This window comes from Oncorhynchus tshawytscha, linkage group LG25 (assembly GCF_018296145.1).
Source record: "Oncorhynchus tshawytscha isolate Ot180627B linkage group LG25, Otsh_v2.0, whole genome shotgun sequence".
Classification (NCBI taxonomy): Eukaryota; Metazoa; Chordata; class Actinopteri; order Salmoniformes; family Salmonidae; genus Oncorhynchus; species Oncorhynchus tshawytscha.
This window is the reverse complement of record NC_056453.1, coordinates 5,496,222-5,517,904: the sequence shown is the minus strand read 5'-3', so window position 1 is coordinate 5,517,904 and position 21,683 is coordinate 5,496,222. Positions and strand designations below refer to the sequence as shown.

Here is a 21,683-nt window from a genome sequence, read left to right as displayed (position 1 = left end):
TTTAAGAAAATCACCCAAAAATGAGATTAAAAAAAAGAGATAAGAATAACAAATAATTAAAGAGCAGCAGTAAATAACAATAGTGGGTCAATATACAAGGGGTACTGCTACAGAGGTGTACATGTAGGTAGAGTTAGGTAAAGTGGCTATGCATAGACAATAAGAGAGAGTAGTCTGGGTAGCCATTTGATTAGATGTTCAGGAGTCTTATGGCTTGGGGATAGAAGCTGTTTAGAAGCCTCTTGGACCTAGACTTGGCGCTCCTGTACCGCTTGCCATGTGGTAGCAGAGAGAACAGTCTATGACTAGGGGGGCTGGAGTCTGACAATTTTTAGGGCCTTCCTCTGACACCGCCTGGTATAGAGGTACTGGATGGCAGGAAGCTTGGACCAGGTGATGTACTGTGCCGTATGCACTACCCTCTGTAGTGCCTTGAGGTCGAGCAGTTGCCATACCAGGCAGTGAAGCAACCCGTCAGGATGCTCTCGATGGTGCAAGCCCTGCCACATTCGATGAGTGTCGGAGCCGGTGTGGTACGATTCGATCTTAGTCCTGTATTGACGCTTTGCCTGTTTGAAGGTTTGTCGGAGGGCATAGTGGGATTTCTTCTAAGCGTCCGGGTTAGAGTCCAGCTCCTTGAAAGCAGCAGCTCCACTCTTTAGTTCAGTGCAAATGTTGCCTGTAATCCATGGCTTCTGGTTGGGGTATGTACGTACAGTCACTGTGGGGATGACTTCATAGATGCACTTATTGATGAAACCACTGACTGATGTGGTGTACTCCTCAATGCCATCGGAAGAATCCCGAACATATTCCAGTCTGTGATAGCAAAACGGTCCTGTAGTTTTGCATCTGCTTCATCTGACCACTTTTTAATAGACCGAGTTACTGGTGCTTCCTGCTTTCATTTTTGCTTGTAAGCATTAATCAGATTTGTCAAATGAAGGGCGAGAGAGAGCTTTGTACTCGTCTCTATAAATGCAACCGTTTCAGATTTAACCGAGTTACAGTTCATATTAGGAAATCAGTCAATTGAAAGAAATTAATGTGGCCCTAATCTATGGATTTCACATGACTGGGAATACAGATATACATTTGTGTACGTTGTCTGTAGCTTATGACTCCCCATACCATAACCCCACCGCCACCATGGGGCAGTGGTAATTTTAGCATTTCAATCTTGGTGGGGCAAACAACCCATTTTTTTTTTAGATGCATGCCAGCGAAGCCACTACACAACTCTAAACAATAGATTAAATGCCCTATAACGGTGACAAACGGTGCCCACAAACTGTTAGGGCCTACATAAAGCTGTCCCAACAGTGGAGCTTACGGCTGACTTTATTAAATAAATATTTGTTTCTACTGACTCCTTGTGGATTTGTGTAACTGGATAAGAACCGCATTCTCCTTCACTAATAATGAATGTTGACATGAGTTTTGACTTTTGAACCATACGAACATTATTCCATTTGTGTTCAGTAAATTTTATTCGGAAGATAAATGCTCTATAAATATTATTTCGTGGTGCCCCGACTTTCTAGTTAATTACATTTACATGATTAGCTCAATCAGGTAATATTAATTACAGAGAAAGGATTTTATAGAATAGCATGTCATATCACTTAATCTGGCATAGCCAAAGACACGACAATACTAATGAGATAGACCTATATAAGCAACATAACAATTCAGATGTACGAACTATGGCATATACGATGGTAAGCAGGTTAAGAGGCAAGCCGTAATTCCGATTAAGACATGAGCGAGTTGAGACGGATGTAGCCTATATGCCGCCTATTCGTTCAACACTTTTGAAATAGACAGCGACATAATTCAGAACATGTGCCATTCTTACAGTATTCTCACTGTACACCAAGTCAGAACCGTAGGATGAATAACAGGGGCACATAAGCAGACAATGAAAGCTCTTATAATATTCGATGATGACATTTCTTTACAACACGATGTAGGCTACATGTGCACTACCAAGTCAGAACAGTATCCTATATGCCTATTTGTTTAGCTCTTTTGAAATGGACAGCGACATAATTCAGAACATGGGCCGTTCTTACAGTATTCTCCATTTACACCAAGTACGAACAGTCGGCTAAATTAACAGGGACACATAAGCAGACAATGAAAGCTCTTACAATGGGGGCGCGCGCATAAGCAGGCAATGAAAGCTGTTACAATATTCGATGATGATATTTTCTCTAAAACTAGTGGGGAACCACCAAGTCAGAACTGCTGTACAAACAGGCTCCTCAGTGCTGTCTCACAATTGCCACACAATTTAATGCATGCTATAATTCTGGCAAGCGCGTACCTATTCTCCTCCATTTATTGGTTGTGAAGGTCGATGGCTTGTCTATATGTGGTGTCTAGCTGAGCCACAACTTTGATTTCCCCAGTCATCCGAGTTTAGCAGCCTTGTCTTTATGTGTTGTCTATATGTTTTAAGTCCCTAAACCCAGACTTGGACCACACACACCCTCTCCACTGAATAGCAGGCAGGGGAAGCACAATAGTGATTGCGTTGAGATGCTTGCAGTTAGCCATTGAATCGTTCCAAACCACTCATTGTTGAATTTGCAATTTCCGACTAGTTGTGTAATGTTTATGACCAATAGCCGATGAGCACCGAGAGGTTTTATCTCTAATTTCCTTTCATATGACAAGGTTGAAAATGATTTGCCAGTAGATTGTCAACGTGATTCATGATGGTGACTGCTTGTCTAGCTTGCTAGCTAAGATTTTGAAAGTATGATGTTGACATGATCAGTCCAATCAAAGCTATGGTAGATAAAACGTGATTTGACGTCAATTTATCCGTGGCCAATGACCTTGAGCCTTCTTGGACGGGCACTTCTATTTTAAATCTATGGCAGCACCCAAATGGGCTTGAATGCTCTAGCTCTCCCTGTAGATTTTGCGGTGACGTTGTGTCCCCATGAGTGACAGAACACTAAGCCAATGATGGCGCAACTAGGGAACATTACCAACCCCTACGCTCTGTGTTTTCCGCTGGCTGCCCACCACCACAGAAAGCACTGAGCTAGGCTGAAACACCTGCATTTTAGAGCTGCCTTACTCAAGAAAGCATGTGGCTAATATAATATATATATATATATATATATATATATATATATATACACACACAAAACTGCACATTTTAGAGTGGCCTTTTATTGTCCCCAGCACAAGGTGAACCTGTGTAATGATCATGCAGTTTAATCAGCTTTTTGATATGCCACACCTGTGAGATGAATGGATTATCTTGGCAAAGGAGAAATGCTCACTGGCAGGGATGTATTCAAATTTGTGCAATTTGTTTTTGAGAATAAGCTATTTGTGCGTATGGAACATTTCTGGGATCTTTTTTTTCAGCTCATGAAACACTTTAAATGTTGCGTTTATATTTTGGTTCAGTGTATGTTATAGGCTAGGCAGAGCCGTGGTTGGGTCCGTTCTTGGTATATTAGCTGTAGTTGCATAGACCCGAGAACAGATGACAAACAAACAGGACCTGACTCTGACATAAAGGAAAATATTTTTGGACCCGGATGACTTGAGTCCCAGGTAGGGTCTTGGGTGGGCCTGTAAATACCTCTAATTAGGACACATCCAATGGGTGGTGAACTGTGGGGATGTCACTAAACAGGAAGGAAGTTCTAGGTATAAATTCCAATCGGAAGATCCCTCTCTCAGCCCCCCTGCTCTCTTTCCCAACACACACACATACTGAGTAGTGGCCGGTAGTAGAAGATTATTGTGTCTTGTTTCCCCATTTCCAAGCATCACACCTCTCTCGTGTTGTCTCTCTAGAGAAGCATCGCTCTACCCCCCCCCTCACTTTCTCTATCTCCCCCTCCTTCTCTCCTCTGAGAGGCTTCCATTCAGAGGGAGAGGCTCAATCAGCCTTGGCAGCTCTCATGAGCTGTAGGTATTGGGAGGAGAAGAGAGAGACAGAGAGAGAGAGAGAGAAGAGAGATAGAGGCGCTCTCTGGAAGGCAAGGATAAAGAGGAGGAGAGGAGCTTCTCAGTTGTGAGTGTATGAGTCGTCGGTGGGTGGTCTCCATGGCTGGCAGCCTGTTTGGAAGACTCTCCCTGGAGGAGGAGGAGGAGGAGGAGGAGGAAGAGGACTTTGTCATGTCCCTGGAGGGCCTGGAACTCAGTGGGGAAGGTAAGGACAGAGGGCTGAGGTGATGCTAATGGTGATGGGGGTCATAGTAAATGGATGAGGGTTTGGACTATATGGTGATAGGATAAGGGTTGTGACTCTGTGGTTCATCTACGGTGAAGGGATGAGGGTTTGGATTCTATGGCTCATCTATGGATGTGTTCCACTTACTTCTTGGATGTTGTTTTATGTATTGGTCTAGAAGTGATGTGTGAGTGAGAATGATTACCTACCTATAGATACAGTAGGTACAGACAGATGAGATCCCAATTGGGTGTGGATGTGTGAGACTCATTGCTGTGAGGTGGGAGTCTGTCTTCACCTGATATCAGAAATAACAAACAGCAGAATCTCAAGCATGTGGGAATACTTCTATTGTTGTATGGCATTACTGTCCTTGATTTGACCATTGATAAAGTGTAATTATTACATACTAGCTAAACTATGTATTGATCCAATGTCCATTATGACTAGGGGAAAATGAGAGTCCACAGAGAGAAAACATGTAGTACTTTTAACACAGCCCTCAGATGGCCATAGAAATAGAATCACTCTATTAGATTGTATTTCTGTGATAAAAAACATTCTACTCTTTATGACAAATATGGCTGCCCTTTAACAGTAAATCGCTGTGCCTGACAAAGCTGAATGAGTGTGTGGGGGAAGTGCTCGTCTACATTATATCCATAATTGATGGTGTTAAATATTTATGTATTGCATTAGTGATTGGGGAAAAAATGATATTTACATATCGGGATATTCTTTTTGACAATATATGTACCTGCATAGCTTGTAGCTTGTTCGCCACATTCTTTTCAAATAGGCAACTAATTGCTTTTAAGAACTTTTATTTCCATGACTGTTAAAAACTTGTTTTCTCATGGCTCTCTTGTTTCTCTGCAGCAGATATATGGTAATAAAATCACAGTATCGAATCGCAATACATATAGAATTGTAAGAATGGCAATAGATATTGCATTGTCACCTAAGTATTGTGATAAAATCGTACCGTGAGGTTTCTGGCAATTCCCAGCCCTATATTGCATACTCTACTGCATGCGTGTCCATGCTGTTTGCATTGATTGTTGTTGGTCATAGAAATCGAATAAAAGTTTATTGGCAGTGTTCACAGATTTGCAGATGTAATCGCAGGTGCAGCGAAATGCTTGTGTTTCTAGCTCCAACAGTGCAGTATAATATAGCAATAAAAAAATAAAACAATACACACATAATCCAGAAAAATAACATAATAAAGAAATTAAGAAATATGTTCAGTCACTGAAATCACAGCCACTAAGGAAATGTATCGCTGTACAAATGGATAGGGGTCAAAATGGAACATGAAGCTTTCACAGGAAGTACTAGAACCATGTGCCTTTGTTAGACATTATGTTTCATTGACTATCATAATACACTGAACAAAAATATAAACTCAACATGTAAAGTGTTGGTCCCATGTTTCATGAACTGAAATAAAAGATCCCAGAAATGTTCCATACACACAAAAAGCTTATTTCTCTAAAATGTTATGCACACATTTTTTACATCCCTTTTTGTAAGCATTTCTCCTCGACTATAAGCATCCTGCAACTTATTTTTTTTTTTAATTTGGCTGTATGTCCAACCGGCCTCACAACCGCAGACCACCTATAACCACGCCAGCCCAGGACCTCCACATCCTTCATCTGCAGGATTGTCTGAGACCAGCCACCTCACAACCGCAGACCACCACCACCAGCCCAGGACCATCCTTCATCTGCAGGATTGTCTGAGACCAGCCACCACAGACCACCTATAACCACGCCCAGGACCTCCACATCCTTCATCCTTCATCTGCAGGATTGTCTGAGACCAGCCACCTCACAACCTGCAGACCACCTCATCTAACCACGCCAGCCCAGGACCTCCACATCCTTCATCTGCAGGATTGTCTGAGACCAGCCACCTCACAACCGCAGACCACCTATAACCACGCCAGCCCAGGACCTCCACATCCTTCATCTACAGGATTGTCTGAGACCAGCCACCTCACAACCGCAGACCACCTATAACCACGCCAGCCCAGGACCTCCACATCCTTCACCTGCAGGATTGTCTGAGACCAGCCACCTCACACCCGCAGACCACCTATAACCACGCCAGCCCAGGACCTCCACATCCTTCTTCCCCTGCAGGATTGTCTGAGACCAGCCACCTCACAACCGCAGACCACCTACAACCACACCAGCCCAGGACCTCCACATCCTTCACCTGCAGGATGGTCTGAGACCAGCCACCCGGACAACTGATGAATCTGTGGGTTTGCACAACTAAAACATTTCTGCACAAACTGTCAGGGAAGCTCATCTGTGTGCTTGTCGTCCTTACCAGGGTCTTGACCACCCTGCAGTTCGGTGTCATAGTCGAATTCAGTGGGCAAATGCTCACCGTCAATGACTACTGGCATGCTGGATAAGTGTGCTCTTCATAGATGAATCCCAGTTTCAACTGTACCGGCCAGATTGGGCAGTGTGGGTGAGCGATTTGCTGATGTCAACATTGGGAACAGAGTGTCCCCTGGTGGCGGTGGGGTTATGGTATGGGCAGGCATAAGCTACAGACAACGAACACACACAATTGTATTTTATCGATGGCAATTGGAATGCACTGAGGTACTGTGATGAGATCCAGAGGCCCATTGCCATGCCATTCATCCGCCGCCATCACCTCATGTTTCAGAATGATAATGCAAAGCCCCATGTCGCAAGGATCTTTACACAATTCCTGGAAGTCCTGCCATGGCCTGCATACTGACCAGACATGTCACCTACTGAGCATGTTCCTCTGGATCTACGTGTACGACAACGTGTTCCAGTTTCTGCCAATATCCAGCAGCTTTGCACAGCCATTGAAGAGGAGTGGGACAACATTCCACATGTCACAAATCAACAGCCTGGTCAACTCTATGCGAAGATGTGTCGCACTGGATGAGGCAAACGGTGGTCACAAGATACTGACTAGCTTTCTGGTCAACGGCCCTACCTTTTCTCCACCATTAGTAGTTACAATCTTTTCTCATCGCAACTCCCCAACAGGCTCGGGAGAGGCGAAGGTTGAGTCATGCGTCCCCCGAAACATGATCCGCCTAGCCGAGCTGCTTTTTAACACACTGCTCGATTAACCCGGCTAACAACTAACGATCAGAATCAGCTTGCGGGCGCCCGGCCCGCCACAAGGTGTCACTAGAGCGTGATGAGCCAATATATGAACTGTAAATCAGTAGACTCTTTGAAATTGTTGCATGTTGCTTTTATGTTTGTGTTCAATGTATGTCATTATATACATTATATAAACAGCAAGAGAGAGGTGAATGAGGAATGAATAAGATAATGCACGTGGTGCATACTGCTGTATAACACAGTGAGATCGAGATGTACAGTATTTTCCAATACAATTTGATGTGACAGACAACACAGTCCTATGAACTACACAGTCTGTCAGTACATTCACATTAGTCCTTCATTGAGGACCTGTCACGACTTCCACCGAAGGTGGTTCCTCTCCCTGTTGGGGCGGCGCCCGGCCTACTAGCCATCACCAATCCTTTTTTCCTTTTCCGTTTGTTTTGTCTTTGGTTCTTTCACGCCTGGTTTCATTTGCCTTCATTTCTGTGTGTATATATTTACCCTGTTGCCTGCCTAGGTTTGTGCGGTATTGTTTTATTTTGTGATGTACCTCAGTGAGGTTGTGCCCAATTTTTTTTGTTTTACGCATTTAATTAGAGTGTTATTTAGGAGCTTGTTTGTTCCTCCTTGCGTGAGTAACGGGTGTGTCTGTTGTCGAGGGCGTTTGACTTTTGGATTGTGCCATACTTGTATTTGGTGGACTTGTCTATTAAAGGTACTCATCTCAGACATCTCTGCTCTCCTGCGCCTGACTCCTTCACCTACCTCCTAACGTAACATTGTCACAGGACCTCCCTCCTACCCAGGGCATTGTGTATTCTATGGGAGCTGCTATGCGGGGATTCATATGCAACAGTGCACTTCTCAGAGCGGTCACGTTTGGGAGTTTCGGAGACAGAGACACAACCTTCAAACAACATCTCTCTCTCTCTGCCCTCTCTGTACCAGGACCTGTCACATTGAAATACTCAATGATATGCACAATCGGTAATGGCCCAGGAAAGACATCATTGTGTACGTCCCAAATGGCACCCTATTCCCTATATAGTGCCCTGATAACCATACGGCTCTGGCCATACGTTGTGTACTATAAAGGGATTAGGGTGCCATTTGGGACGCAACCTTCAGCACCATTGACGATGAGTAAGGGGAGTTTTCATGTATGATTAGGCTGTCAGGAATAGAAGTGTGGTGCCATAGAAGGGTGACTGCTGAGTGTATTGGACTGACGGTGACAGTCTTACATCCTGATCTGATTGTGTGGTTTGTTAACGATGATAATAATACCTGGGTGTTATGTAGCCATTTTCAATGACCCAATGATGGTTTGGTGACAATGGTGATGTCTTCATCTCTGTCATGTCATGTAATGCCAGGTCATATTGCTATTGACATGTGATTATATATTATAAGTGTCATTATAGAAATGAACAAAGTGTGTCACACCTTTTTCATTGTTTCTTCCCCGACAGCTATCATATAATAAGCCTGTTTTTCAACCCTGTTGTTTTATCCTGGACATGCTAGGATTAAATATAATGGGAGCTAAATATCACTGGTTGTTGTCTGGGCTGGTGACCTTCAGCTTGATAATGAGGTCTGAGCCCTGAGGCACGTAGACTGGGACAACGACCATCACCATGGAGATGTTGTGGTGTCAATGGCTGCTAAACTGTAGGCCCTTCAGAGGGCTTGTTGTGTTCTCCAGGGAAGGGGGGTTGGAAATATCTTAACTGTCAGAATATGCAACACACATACTGTATATTGTCTACATGCTTTGCACACAACTGCGCACAGATACACACACACTGCATGCACATGTACTGCACACAAACATCAGCCCAAATCAGTTGACACAGTGAAGTTACTGTGTCACTCGGTGAATGTTGACTTCAACTCTCGAGACTCTGTTCACAAACTAGAACTCCATTTGCACACTAGGCTGGCTCAATTGATAATTACAATACCTCTTGTGCTGCATGGCATTTTGAATTATATTTGATGTAGTCTAGATGTTGGTTGAAAGTGGGAGTTTAAGGCTTTTCTTCAAGTGTTCCAAGTTCAGAAACACAGCACGTACAATAATAAAAGCTAGTGATTAAAAGTGCATGTTCCATCAAAAATTGCTAATCAGGGACATACCACTCAGGAATAAGCTCCACTCCAAAACATTTACTGAATATTGTCTACTGGCAGTCATCATCTTTACTGGAGGCCTTAGTTTAATTACACAACTCCGTGGAAAGCAGGGAATATTTTTATATTATGTCTACTGCCTCTATCTGTTTCATCATTTCTCAGTCAAATCTAATGTTATAAAAGTCTGACTGCCGATAGATCATTTAGGCAATTTAGGGTGTCAGTAATTGTTAATTTGAAATGTATTTGATTTATAAATCGCTCCATGGCAGTGCACTTACTTCTAAAGAGCCATTTAACAGCAATTCCTTACAGTCATATCAAACAGCTCATGGATTTACTCAGAGGGAGCAAAGTCGAAGAGGATTTCAGGGAAACTACCCAAATAGCCTACAGAAACACTACCTGTTAAGACCCTCAAGACATGCCACTGTGAATTACTGTGTAGTTCTTCAGCAAACTCAAATGTTTAAGCCATAGCTTCGTCTATAGACATTATTAGTCTGCATTTCCTACATCCTTCAATCCTCGAAAAAAAACTATATCCACAGTACATCCTGTTGTTGTCAGGTGCTCCATATTGGAGATCTGAATGTACTTTAGGCAACTCTTCTGACATATGTATAGCATGACAACAACAGACAGATCTCAGAATAGTATATTCCCCTATGTGGAGTCACTACACAACAAAAACACCCACTGCCCCTGGCTCACTCACTTGAGCCACAGAGCTCCATAGCAACCTCTGCCACTATCCCTGTCTCACTCACTTGAGCCACAGAGCTCCATAGCAACCTCTGCTAATACTATGAGGTTAATGTTCCCCACTGTGTTCCCATACCAGAACCACAAACAACAACAACTCTGAATGTTTCAGTCACACAGAACAGTGCAGCTTTTGGTTGTTGTTGAGGTGACCACGTAGTATGATAATGCATGAATGCTGGGTGACTCAAGGCAGTCCCCTCTACCTATTATATTTTTAGGTATTTTCTAGTTTAAATATGTCTACCTGTTTCTCTTAAGCAAACAGAGGTTATTACAACCCAGTAAATCCACTGTATGGTTTTTGTTATGCCATTGGTGTACATATTGGGACCTTAGCAGCTTCCCCGTGAGATCAACTGAAGCTTAACAGTCACAGGCTGGTCACCTGTGGCCTCATGCTGTTGTTTTGGGCAGAAATGGACAAGGAGGGAGCATTATTTGACATAGTTTTACCTTTTGTGATTGGCTCCGTCTGTCGGCCATTTTAGGCTGTTATTGTTATTGAAGCGGGTGGAATGTGGTAATCCCACTGACTGCTGTAGTACACCCAATGTTCACTCTGTTTCCCTGTTAAACCGGGATTAAGTCAAGCGTGAGAATAGTTTTTTTTGACAACTTCCTGCTTTTATTGGTAGAGTGACTTGATTTACTTGACCTATTCCTTTTAGCTACTAGTAGAGCCTGTTCTTGGTAGAGTAATACACTGAGTGTACAAAACATTAGGAACACCTTCATAATATTGAATTGCACCCGTTGCCCTCAGAACAGCCACAATTAATTGAGGTATGGACTCTACAAGGTGTCAAAAGCGTTCCACAGGGATGCTGGCCCATGTTGACTCCCATGTTGACACCCACTGAATATGTGTCTGTGTATGTCTGTGTGGGTGTGTGCATGAGTGAGTACATGTGTGCTAAGGTGTGGAGAATCAGAACAGGTGGTCAGTTCAGTTCAAGTGTTCAGCAGTCTGATGTCTTGTAGATAGAAACGGTCTCTGAGCCTGTTGGTATCAGACCTCATGCCCTGAACCAGTCTGCCCAACGGTAAGGGAGTGAACAGCTCATGGCTGGGGTGTGTGGGGTCTTTGATGATGCTGCATGCCCCCTAAATTTTATCAGCATATCGATTGCGCAACCAGGGGTGGAAAGACCCTGGATCATTGTTACTCTAACTTCCGCGACGCATATAAGGCCCTGCCCCGCCCCCTTTCGGAAAAGCTGACCACGACTCCATTTTGTTGATCCCTGCCTACAGACAGAAACTAAAACAAGAAGCTCCCACGCTGAGGTCTGTCCAACGCTGGTCTGACCAAGCTGACTCCACACTCCAAGACTGCTTCCATCACGTGGACTGGGAGATGTTTCGTATTGCGCCAGACAACAACATTGAGGAATACGCTGATTCGGTGTGCGAGTTCATTAGAACGTGCGTTGAAGATGTCGTTCCCATAGCAACGATTAAAACATTCCCTAACCAGAAACCGTGGATTGATGGCAGCATTCGTGTGAAACTGCACGAACCACTGCTTTTAATCAGGGCAAGGTGTCTGGTGACATGACTGAATACAAACAGTGCAGCTATTCCCTCCGCAAGGCTATCAAACAAGCTAAGCGCCAGTACAGAGACAAAGTAGAATCTCAATTCAACGGCTCAGACACAAGAGGCATGTGGCAGGGTCTACAGTCAATCACGGACTACAGGAAGAAACCCAGCCCAGTCACGGACCAGGATGTCTTGCTCCCAGGCAGACTAAATAACTTTTTTGCCCGGTTTGAGGACAATACAGTGCCACTGACACGGCCTGCAACGAAAACATGCGGCCTCTCCTTCACTGCAGCCGAAGTGAGTAAGACATTTAGACGTGTTAACCCTCGCAAGGCTGCAGGCCCAGACGGCATCCCCAGCCGCGCCCTCAGAGCATGCGTAGACCAGCTGGCCGGTGTGTTTACGGACATATTCAGTCAATCCCTATACCAGTCTGCTGTTCCCACATGCTTCAAGAGGGCCACCATTGTTCCTGTTCCCAAGAAAGCTAAGGTAACTGAGCTAAACGACTACCGCCCCGTAGCACTCACATCCGTCATCATGAAGTGCTTTGAGAGACTAGTCAAGGACCATATCACCTCCACCCTACCTGACACCCTTGACCCACTCCAATTTGTTTACCGCCCAAATAGGTCCACAGACGATGCAATCTCAACCACACTGCACACTGCCCTAACCCATCTGGACAAGAGGAATACCTATGTGAGAATGCTGTTCATCGACTACAGCTCGGCATTCAACACCATAGTACCCTCCAAGCTCGTCATCAAGCTCGAGACCCTGGGTCTCGACCCCGCCCTGTGCAACTGGGTACTGGACTTCCTGACGGGCCGCCCCCAGGTGGTGAGGGTAGGCAACAACATCTCCTCCCCGCTGATCCTCAACACTGGGGCCCCACAAGGGTGCGTTCTGAGCCCTCTCCTGTACTCCCTGTTCACCCACGACTGCGTGGCCATGCACGCCTCCAACTCAATCATCAAGTTTGCGGACGACACAACAGTGGTAGTCTTGATTACCAACAACGACGAGACGGCCTACAGGGAGGAGGTGAGGGCCCTCGGAGTGTGGTGTCAGGAAAATAACCTCACACTCAACGTCAACAAAACTAAGGAGATGATTGTGGACTTCAGGAAACAGCAGAGGGAACACCCCCTATCCACATCGATGGAACAGTAGTGGAGAGGGTAGCAAGTTTTAAGTTCCTCGGCATACACATCACAGACAAACTGAATTGGTCCACTCACACAGACAGCATCGTGAGGAAGGCGCAGCAGCGCCTCTTCAACCTCAGGAGGCTGAAGAAATTCGGCTTGTCACCAAAAGCACTCACAAACTTCTACAGATGCACAATCGAGAGCATCCTGGCGGGCTGTATCACCGCCTGGTATGGCAACTGCACCGCCCTCAACCGTAAGGCTCTCCAGAGGGTAGTGAGGTCTGCACAACGCATCACCGGGGGCAAACTACCTGCCCTCCAGGACACCTACACCACCCGATGCTACAGGAAGGCCATAAAGATCATCAAGGACATCAACCACCCGAGCCACTGCCTGTTCACCCCGCTGTCATCCAGAAGGCGAGGTCAGTACAGGTGCATCAAAGCTGGGACCGAGAGACTGAAAAACAGCTTCTATCTCAAGGCCATCAGACTGTTAAACAGCCACCACTAACATTGAGTGGCTACTGCCAACACACTGTCAATGACACTGACTCTACTCCAGCCACTTTAATCATGGGAATTGATGGGAAATGATGTAAATATATCACTAGCCACTTTAAACAATGCTACCTTATATAATGTTACTTACCCTACATTATTCATCTCATATGCATACGTAGATACTGTACTCTATATCATCGACTGCATCCTTATGTAATACATGTATCACTAGCCACTTTAACTACGCCACTTGGTTTACATACTCATCTCATATGTATATACTGTACTCGATATCATCTACTGTATCTTGCCTATGCTGCTCTGTACCATCACTCATTCATATATCCTTATGTACATATTCTTTATCCCCTTACACTGTGTATGAGACAGTTTTTTTGGAATTGTTAGTTAGATTACTTGTTCGTTATTACTGCATTGTCGGAACTAGAAGCACAAGCATTTCGCTACACTCGCATTAACATCTGCTAAACATGTGTATGTGACAAATAAAATTTGATTTGATTTGATTTGATTTGATTTCAAGCACCGTTTCATGTAGATGTCCTGGATGGGTGGGAGTACTGTCCCAGTGATGTACTGGGCCATCTTCACCATCTTCGCCTTGCCGTCATGGAAGCAGCAATTCCCGTACCAGGCCGTGATGCAACCGGTCAGGACGCTCTCAATGGTGCAGCAGTAGTATTTGGAAAGGACCGGTGGTGGCATGACAAATTTCTTCAGTCGCCATAGAAAGTAGAGACGCTGTTGCTCCCTCTTGACAAGAGTTGTTTTTGTTGTTGGTCCATGACAAGTCCTCGGTGATGTGGATGCTGAGGAACTTAAAACTGCATACTCTCTCTACTGCAGTCCCGTTGATGTGGATCGGGGCATGTTCCCTCCTCTGCTTCCTTAGGTCAACAATCAACTCCTTTGTTTTGCTAACGTTGAGAAGGAGGTTGTTGTCATGACACCACTTACTTGCTCCCTATAGACTGACTCGTTCTTTGACTATAGCTCAGCGTCCAGCCCTCCAAGCTCATCACTAAGCTCAGGACCCAGGGACTGAACAGCTCCCTCTGCAACTGGATCAGACTTCCTGATCGGTCGTCTCCAGGGGGTGAGAGTAGGCAACGAAACATCCACCACGCTGCCTCTCAACAAGGGGGCTCATCAGGGTGCATGCTTAGTCCCCTCCTGTACTCCCTGCTCACCTATGACTGCGTGGCCGCACACTTTTCCAACACCATCATTAAGGTTGCTGACAACACGACGGTGGTTGGCCTGATCACCGACAACGATGAGACATCCTATGGGAGGAGGTCAGTGACCTGGCAGTGTGGTGCCAGGACAACAGCCTCTCCCTCAACGTCTGCAAGACAAAGGAGCTGATCGTGGACTGCAGGAAATGGAGTGGCCCGAGCACACCACCATCCACATCGAGGGGGCTGTATTGGAGTGGGCCAAGTTCCTCGGTGTCCACATCACTAAGGAATTATCATGGTCCGCACACACCAAAACAGTCGCATAGAAAGGCAGGACAACGCCTCTTCCTCCTCAGGAGGCTGAAAAGATTCAGCAAGGGCCCTCAGATCCTCAAAACGTTATACAGCTGCACCATTGAGAGCATCTTGACTGGCTGCATTACAGCTTGGTATGGCAACTGCTCAGCCTCCGACCACAAGGCGCTACAGAGGGGAGTGTGTACTGCCCAGTACGTCACTGGGGCCGAGCTCCCTGCTGTCCAAGACCTCTATACCAGGCGGTGTCAGACGAAGGCACTAAAAATTGTTGAAGACTCCAGCCACCCCAGTCATAGACTGTTTTCTCTGCTACCCCATGACAAGTGGTAACGATGTCTGGAACCATAGCAAGGGGTACAAGCCTGGAACCAACAGGACTCTGAACAGCTTCTACCCCCAAGCCACCTCCAGGTGGTGAGGATAGGCAACGAAACATCCACCATGCTAAGATTGCCAAATATTTAGTCCAGTTGCTTTTGGTTAACTATTTAACTATGTGCATTGACCCCTTTTGCACTAAATCGTTTGACTCATCACATACGCTGCTGCTACTGTTTATTGTCTATCCTGTTGCCTTGTCACTTTATCCCTACCTATATGTTCATATCTACCTCAATTAGCTCATACTCCTGCACATCGACTCGATACTGGTACCCCGTGTATGTCGCCAAGCTATAGTTACTCATTGTTAATTTATTCCTTGTGTTATTATTTTTCTATTATTTCTCATTTTTTTATACGGGCAGACTGTATTGGAGCATGAGGTCTGATACCAACAGGCTCAGGGACAGTTTCTATCTACAAACCATCAGACTATATCGGAGCATGAGGTCTGATACCAATAGGCTCAGGGACAGTTTCTATCTACAAACCATCAGACTGTATCGGAGCATGAGGTCTGATACCAACAGGCTCAGGGACAGTTTCTATCTACAAGCCATCAGAACTGAACTGACCGCCTGCACAGACACGCATACACACCACGCACACACACACACACGTTCATGCTACAAACGCATCACAACTGCTCCTATCAGACTCTTATTACAGTATGATTGCTAAATACTGCACAATTTTAAACACTTGCCTCTCAATCCCCCCTTCCCCAAAATAGGGTAAATATTGGACTATAAATTGTGCCTCCCTGTATTATTCTTATGCTCAAATGTTTATTCTATTCTACTGAGCGATTTACTTTATGTTCATATTCTTATCTTTTATGATTTATTATTGTTGCCGCATTATCGAGAAAGAACCTGCAAGTAAGCGACTAATAAAACTTGAAACTACTTATTCTTACACTTTTAGTGTGTCAGGAAAAGTGAGCGAGGCAACCCGATCTGGCAACTGACACGCAGCGAGACACAAGAAGTAGGCCAAGTTGGATTTTTAATAATCCTTCTGAATAATACAATAGGGCCCTTATTCTCTTTTCGCTTCACATTTGGCTCGTAATTTGCCTAGACATCAAACCTATTCCAAAACATCAGAAAACCTCATTGAAAAGGCTAGGCTACGTATTCCCCTGTCTGTGAGCTAGCTCTCCGTATTATCTTATTCAATCCGTTTAAAGAGCCGACTATGTAACGTTACACGATGTTGTCAGAATTGTAGGAACTGACGGGAATAGGAACAGGACGAAATGTGAGGAGAGAGAGAGAGGGAGAGATAGCGACACTGAAAAGGCCAGAGGGAGAGAGCGCGATAATATGAGAGAAACAAGGGAGGGCCCAGTAAACTAAAGTGTAAACAAACCCTGTGTGAAGCCGAAGCAAAGTAGTAGAACCAACATTTATTGTAAAAGTGTAGAGTGGGCACACTGTGGTGAGTGTTGGTTATAGAGAATTATACAGGGCCTGTAAAAGCCGGGTCGGTAGTTTGCTCTGTTCTCCAATCTGGCAACCTCCGCTCCAGATCTCCAGATGACAGTAGGGGTTTAGGTGGGAAGAGGGGAGGGATAACGAGCCTTCACCACTGCACACATAATTCTTTGTTTAGGGAAGCAGATGGAGACTGGGTTTTTTAATTATGACCTTCCTTCCTCTCTTTCTGCCTTCCTTCCTGTCTTGTGAAAGCCAAATCAAGACGAGGGCTGCATCTTTAATCCTCATGTTTTGCTGCTGACAGCTGGGGGTGGAAGTGTTGAAGCTGCAGAACCTGTCAAGGGTCAGTATTACTACCGTAGGACCTCCCGAGTGGCGCAGTGCTCTAAGGCACTGCATTGCAGTGCTAGCTGTGCCACTAGAGATTCTGGGTTCGAGTCCAGGCTCTGTCCCCTGAGTCCAGGCTCTGTCCCCTGAGTCCAGGCTCTGTCCCCTGAGTCCAGGCTCTGTCCCCTGAGTCCAGGCTCAGACTTGTCCAGTCGTGTGCTAGTGACTCCTGTGGCGTGCCGGGCACAGTGCATGCTGACACGGTAGCCAGGTGTATGGTGTTTCCTCTGACACATTATTACAAGCATTTCGCTACACTCGCATTACAGCTCGCATAACATCTGCTCACCATGTGTATGACAAATAAATAAAATGTGATTATTTGATTTGATAGTGTATTACTACACTAATGTCTCTATTATTGAGGAGAGGTCTGTAATGACAGGTGTTAAAAAATGATAGGTTACGCAACAGACCATGAATCAGTATTCGCTTGAAGATGAACAGTATCGTTTTGATTATGTGGTAACAGATCCGTCAATTGGGGCGGCAGGCAGCCTAGTGGTTAGAGCGTTGGACTAGTAGCTGAAAGGTTGCGAGATTGAACCCCCGAGATGACAAGGTACAAATCTGTTGTTCTGAACAAGGTAGTTAAACCCACTGTTCCTAGGCTGTCATTGTAAAGGCCGTCATAGTTAGATAAAGGTTTAAAAAAATTACAAAATAATGTGTGTGTGTGTGATTCATAGTGTTTCTCTTAAAAAGTGGCATGCTTGAGGATTTAGAGAAGTTTATAGTGTACCTATGTGACTTCCATTTATCTTGTCAAGGCTGTGTCTGATGTACAATGAATGCCTTACTGTGAAGTGTCTCTAAAGTGATGTGAGTACAGAACTACTTGTCACTGTTGACCTTGTGTCACACTGATCCTCATGTAATGGAGAAGATACACAACTTCTCTCCTCTCTATATTTGATGTCTTCTAGCCCCTCTTTGCCTTCAGAGCTAGTGTTGTGGAGTGAGGTGGAATTAGTAGAAGTTACTAGTAACCACTGATACGGGGTCAGATGTTTTTCATAACACCAATGGTTATCAAATCAAATCAAATGTTATTAGTCACATGTGCCACATACAACAGGTGTAGTAGACCTTACACTGAAATGCTTACTTATGAGCCCCTAATCAACAATGCAGTTAAATTTAATGGATAAGAATAAGAAATAAAAGTAACAAGTAATTAAAAACAGCAGCACAATAACAATAGTGAGACGATATACAGGGGGTACCGGTACAGAGTCAATGTGCGGGGGCACCGGTTAGTTGAGGTAATATGTACATGAATGTAGAGTTAAAGTGACTATGCATATACAGTATGATAAACAGAGAGTAGCAGCAGCATAAAAAGAGGGACAATGCAAATAGTCCTGGTAGCCATTTGATTAGATGAGTCTTATGGCTTGGGGGTAAAAACTGTTGAGAAGCCTTTTTGTCCTAGACTTTGCACTCCGGTACCGCTTGCCATGCGGTAGTAGAGAGAACAGTCTATGACTGGGGGGGTTGGAGTCCTTGACAATTTTTAGGGCCTTCCTCTGACAACGCCTGGTATAGAAGTCCCCGGATGGCAGAAAGCTTGGCCCCAGTGATGTACTGGGCCGTTCTCACTACCCTCTGTAGTGCCTTACGGTCGGAGGCCGAGCAGTTGCCATAACAGGCAGTGATGCAACTCAATGGTGCAGCTGTAGAACCTTTTGAGGATCTGAGGACCCATGCCAAATCTTTTCAGTCTCCTGAGGGGGAATAGGTTTTGTCGTGCCCTTTTTCACAACTGTCTTGGTGTGCTTGGACCATGTTAGTTTGTTGGTGATGTGGACACCAAGGAACTTGAAGCTCTCAAACTGCTCCACTGCAGCTCCGTCGATGAAAATTGGGGTGTGCTCGGTCCTCTTTTTCCTGTCGTCCACAATCATCTCCTTTGTCTTGATCACGTTGAGGGAGAGGTTGTTGTCCTGGCACCACACGGCCAGATCTCTGACCTCCTCCCTATAGGCTGTCTCGTCGTTGTCGGTGATCAGGCCTACCACTGTTGTGTCGTCTGCAAACTGAATGATGGTGTTGGAGTCGTACCTGGCCTTGCAGTCATGAGTGAACAGGGAGTACAGGAGGGGACTGACCACTGAGGGGCCCCTGTGTTGATGATCAGTGTGGCAGATGTGTTGCTACCTACCCTCACCACCTGGGGGGGGTGGCCCGTCAGGAAGTCCAGGATCCAGTTGCAAAGGGAGGTGTTTAGTCCCAGGATCTAAAATAGTCCCTTTCCTAAATTTGTCATGGATAGGGATATGGACTTGTGGTTTTATTTTATTCTCCATAATAAAACAATTCTAGTTACATTTTTCGGGGAAGCCTGGCTTCCCTTGGCATCCATGGATACACACCACTAGTCAGTCCACTTTCCTTTAATGTGTCCCTTTTGTTATGTAAAACCAGTGGACCAACTGCACTGCCAACCTTCCTAGTAAAACAAGTGGAGTTGTTGAGTACAGCTCCCGCTGCCCCCCGTCTCTCCCTACTGTGACTACATCGGAGAGATAGAGAGAGAGACTGAGGAGGAAGGGAGAGGCTGTCAACACTGACAGAAAGAGACTTCAAAGGGAAGTGAATTACAGTGGTGAAAATGCTCTGTGTGTGTGTGTGTGTGTGTGTGTGTGTGTGTGTGTGTGTGTGTGTGTGTGTGTGTGTGTGTGTGTGTGTGTGTGTGTGTGTGTGTGTGTGTGTGTGTGTGTGTGTGTGTGTGTGTGTGTGTGTGTGTGTGTGTGTGTGTGTGGTGTACAAACGCTTTAAAACACCGACTCATTAAAGGGTTTTTCTTTATTTTTACTCTTGTCTACATTGTAGAATAATAGTGAAGACATCAAAACTATGAAATAACACATATGGTATCATGTAGTAACCAAAAAAGTGTCAAACAAATCCAAATATATTTTATATTTGAGATTCTTCAAATAGCCACCCTTTGCCTTGATGACAGCTTTGCACACATGTGAAAAGTGGAACGGTGAGTAACCTGGAGTCCTAACTGTCCTCATCTCTGTGTTTGTCTTCAGCCATGCAGCAGGTTCTGGACACTCTGAGTGACAGCACCAGCTCCACCATCGCCAATGACCTGGACCTCATCTTCCTCAAGGGCATCATGGAGAGCCCCGTGGTGAGAATATATGTACCTACAGAATGCCTACAGTATACATGCTTGTCTATGGTGGTTTTTGATGCAAGAAACCACTTCACAAAATAAAATGCATCATTATTCCCATACCATTATTACAGATAATCAGAACAATGATGCTACCCTCTGCCTATTGGCTACTTAGCTTATTCACGCCTGCCTCAAAATACAACAGTTCCCCTTTAAGACAAAAACTCTCTTTTCAAAGATGTCTAGAAAAATGCACACATTTTGTGCTCTTGTAAGAAGCAATCACTCTCCCCATTGCTGACTACAAATGATCTATAACTGGGCTAAAAGTTGAAATGTTGATAGTGTTAACAGGGGGGAAACTCTAGAAACGGGGAAAACTCTTGTAATTCAATCCTTCTCTGCGCGGGTTGATATTTCTTCTGTGCGTTAATCCAGGGGGGATCTGTGATGAGCCCGTGCACAGTTTAGAGGAACGTCGGTTGCACCTACCACCTAACACCTAACACCTAACACCTAACACCTAACACCTAACACCTAACACCTAGCACCTAACACCTAACATCTAGCACCTACCACCTAACACCTACCACCTAACACCTAACACCTAACACCTAACACCTAACACCTAACACCTAACACCTAGCACCTAACACCTAACACCTAACACAAATCATTTGACTAAATGTATTTTCAGATTTTGTTATCAACAAATGTACAGTGAATGTAAAATGCACATGAAATCAACAGTGTCATTTTTGCATTCAGTCTTGTGTCAGGTGAACCGTTGTGTCCTCAACTTTAGTATAACAATTTTCCCATAATCTCCAAACTGTTCCCTTTGAATTGCTACCATGGTTATGCAAATGTTTTTCTTCTGTAAAAAAAAAAAAAAAAAAACATTTCAATTTAGCCCTATTCCAAAAATGGCCTTATTCCTATTTAGGCAAATTCGCACGAGTGAAGGGAAAGGGAAAGGTGGATACCTGGTCAGTACAACTAAATGCATTCAACTGAAATGTGTCTTCCACATTTAACCCAACCCCTCTGAATCAAGAGAGGTGCGGGGGGGGCTGCCATAATCGACATCCACGTCTTCGGTGCCCGGGGAACAGTGGGTTAACGTGTAAGGTTTGAAAAGATTTTACTTTTACAAGAGCTACTAGAATGAAAAGTCAACCATCAAAATTATTTCATGCAAATGGTTTTGTTTTCATTTTGAAATGAACAAATCAACCTTGACATCAACATTATAATTATTAACATTACAACATAGTCGTAATTGTTGCGTCATCCAATCAAATGCAGTTGATGCCTATGAACTGACAGAAGCTCTGAGCTTTTACAATACCATGTCCTGG

At 44.7% G+C, this 21,683-nt stretch overlaps 1 protein-coding gene across 4 annotated transcripts in view; it reads left to right on the top strand.

The window, feature by feature from the left end:
* LOC112224098 (MAGUK p55 subfamily member 2-like) overlaps positions 1-21,683 on the top strand; it is a 126,395-nt gene that overhangs the window by 78,563 nt on the left and 26,149 nt on the right. For 2 of the 4 annotated variants that reach the window (XM_042305916.1, XM_024387402.2), the window contains exon 3: positions 20,234-20,334. In XM_042305916.1, coding sequence (XP_042161850.1) covers positions 20,234-20,334 — 101 coding nt within the window. Of the gene's footprint in view, positions 1-3,956; positions 4,187-20,233; positions 20,335-21,683 lie in introns of those variants that run through there. The other 2 variants (XM_042305915.1, XM_024387401.2) reach the window with 2 other exon arrangements.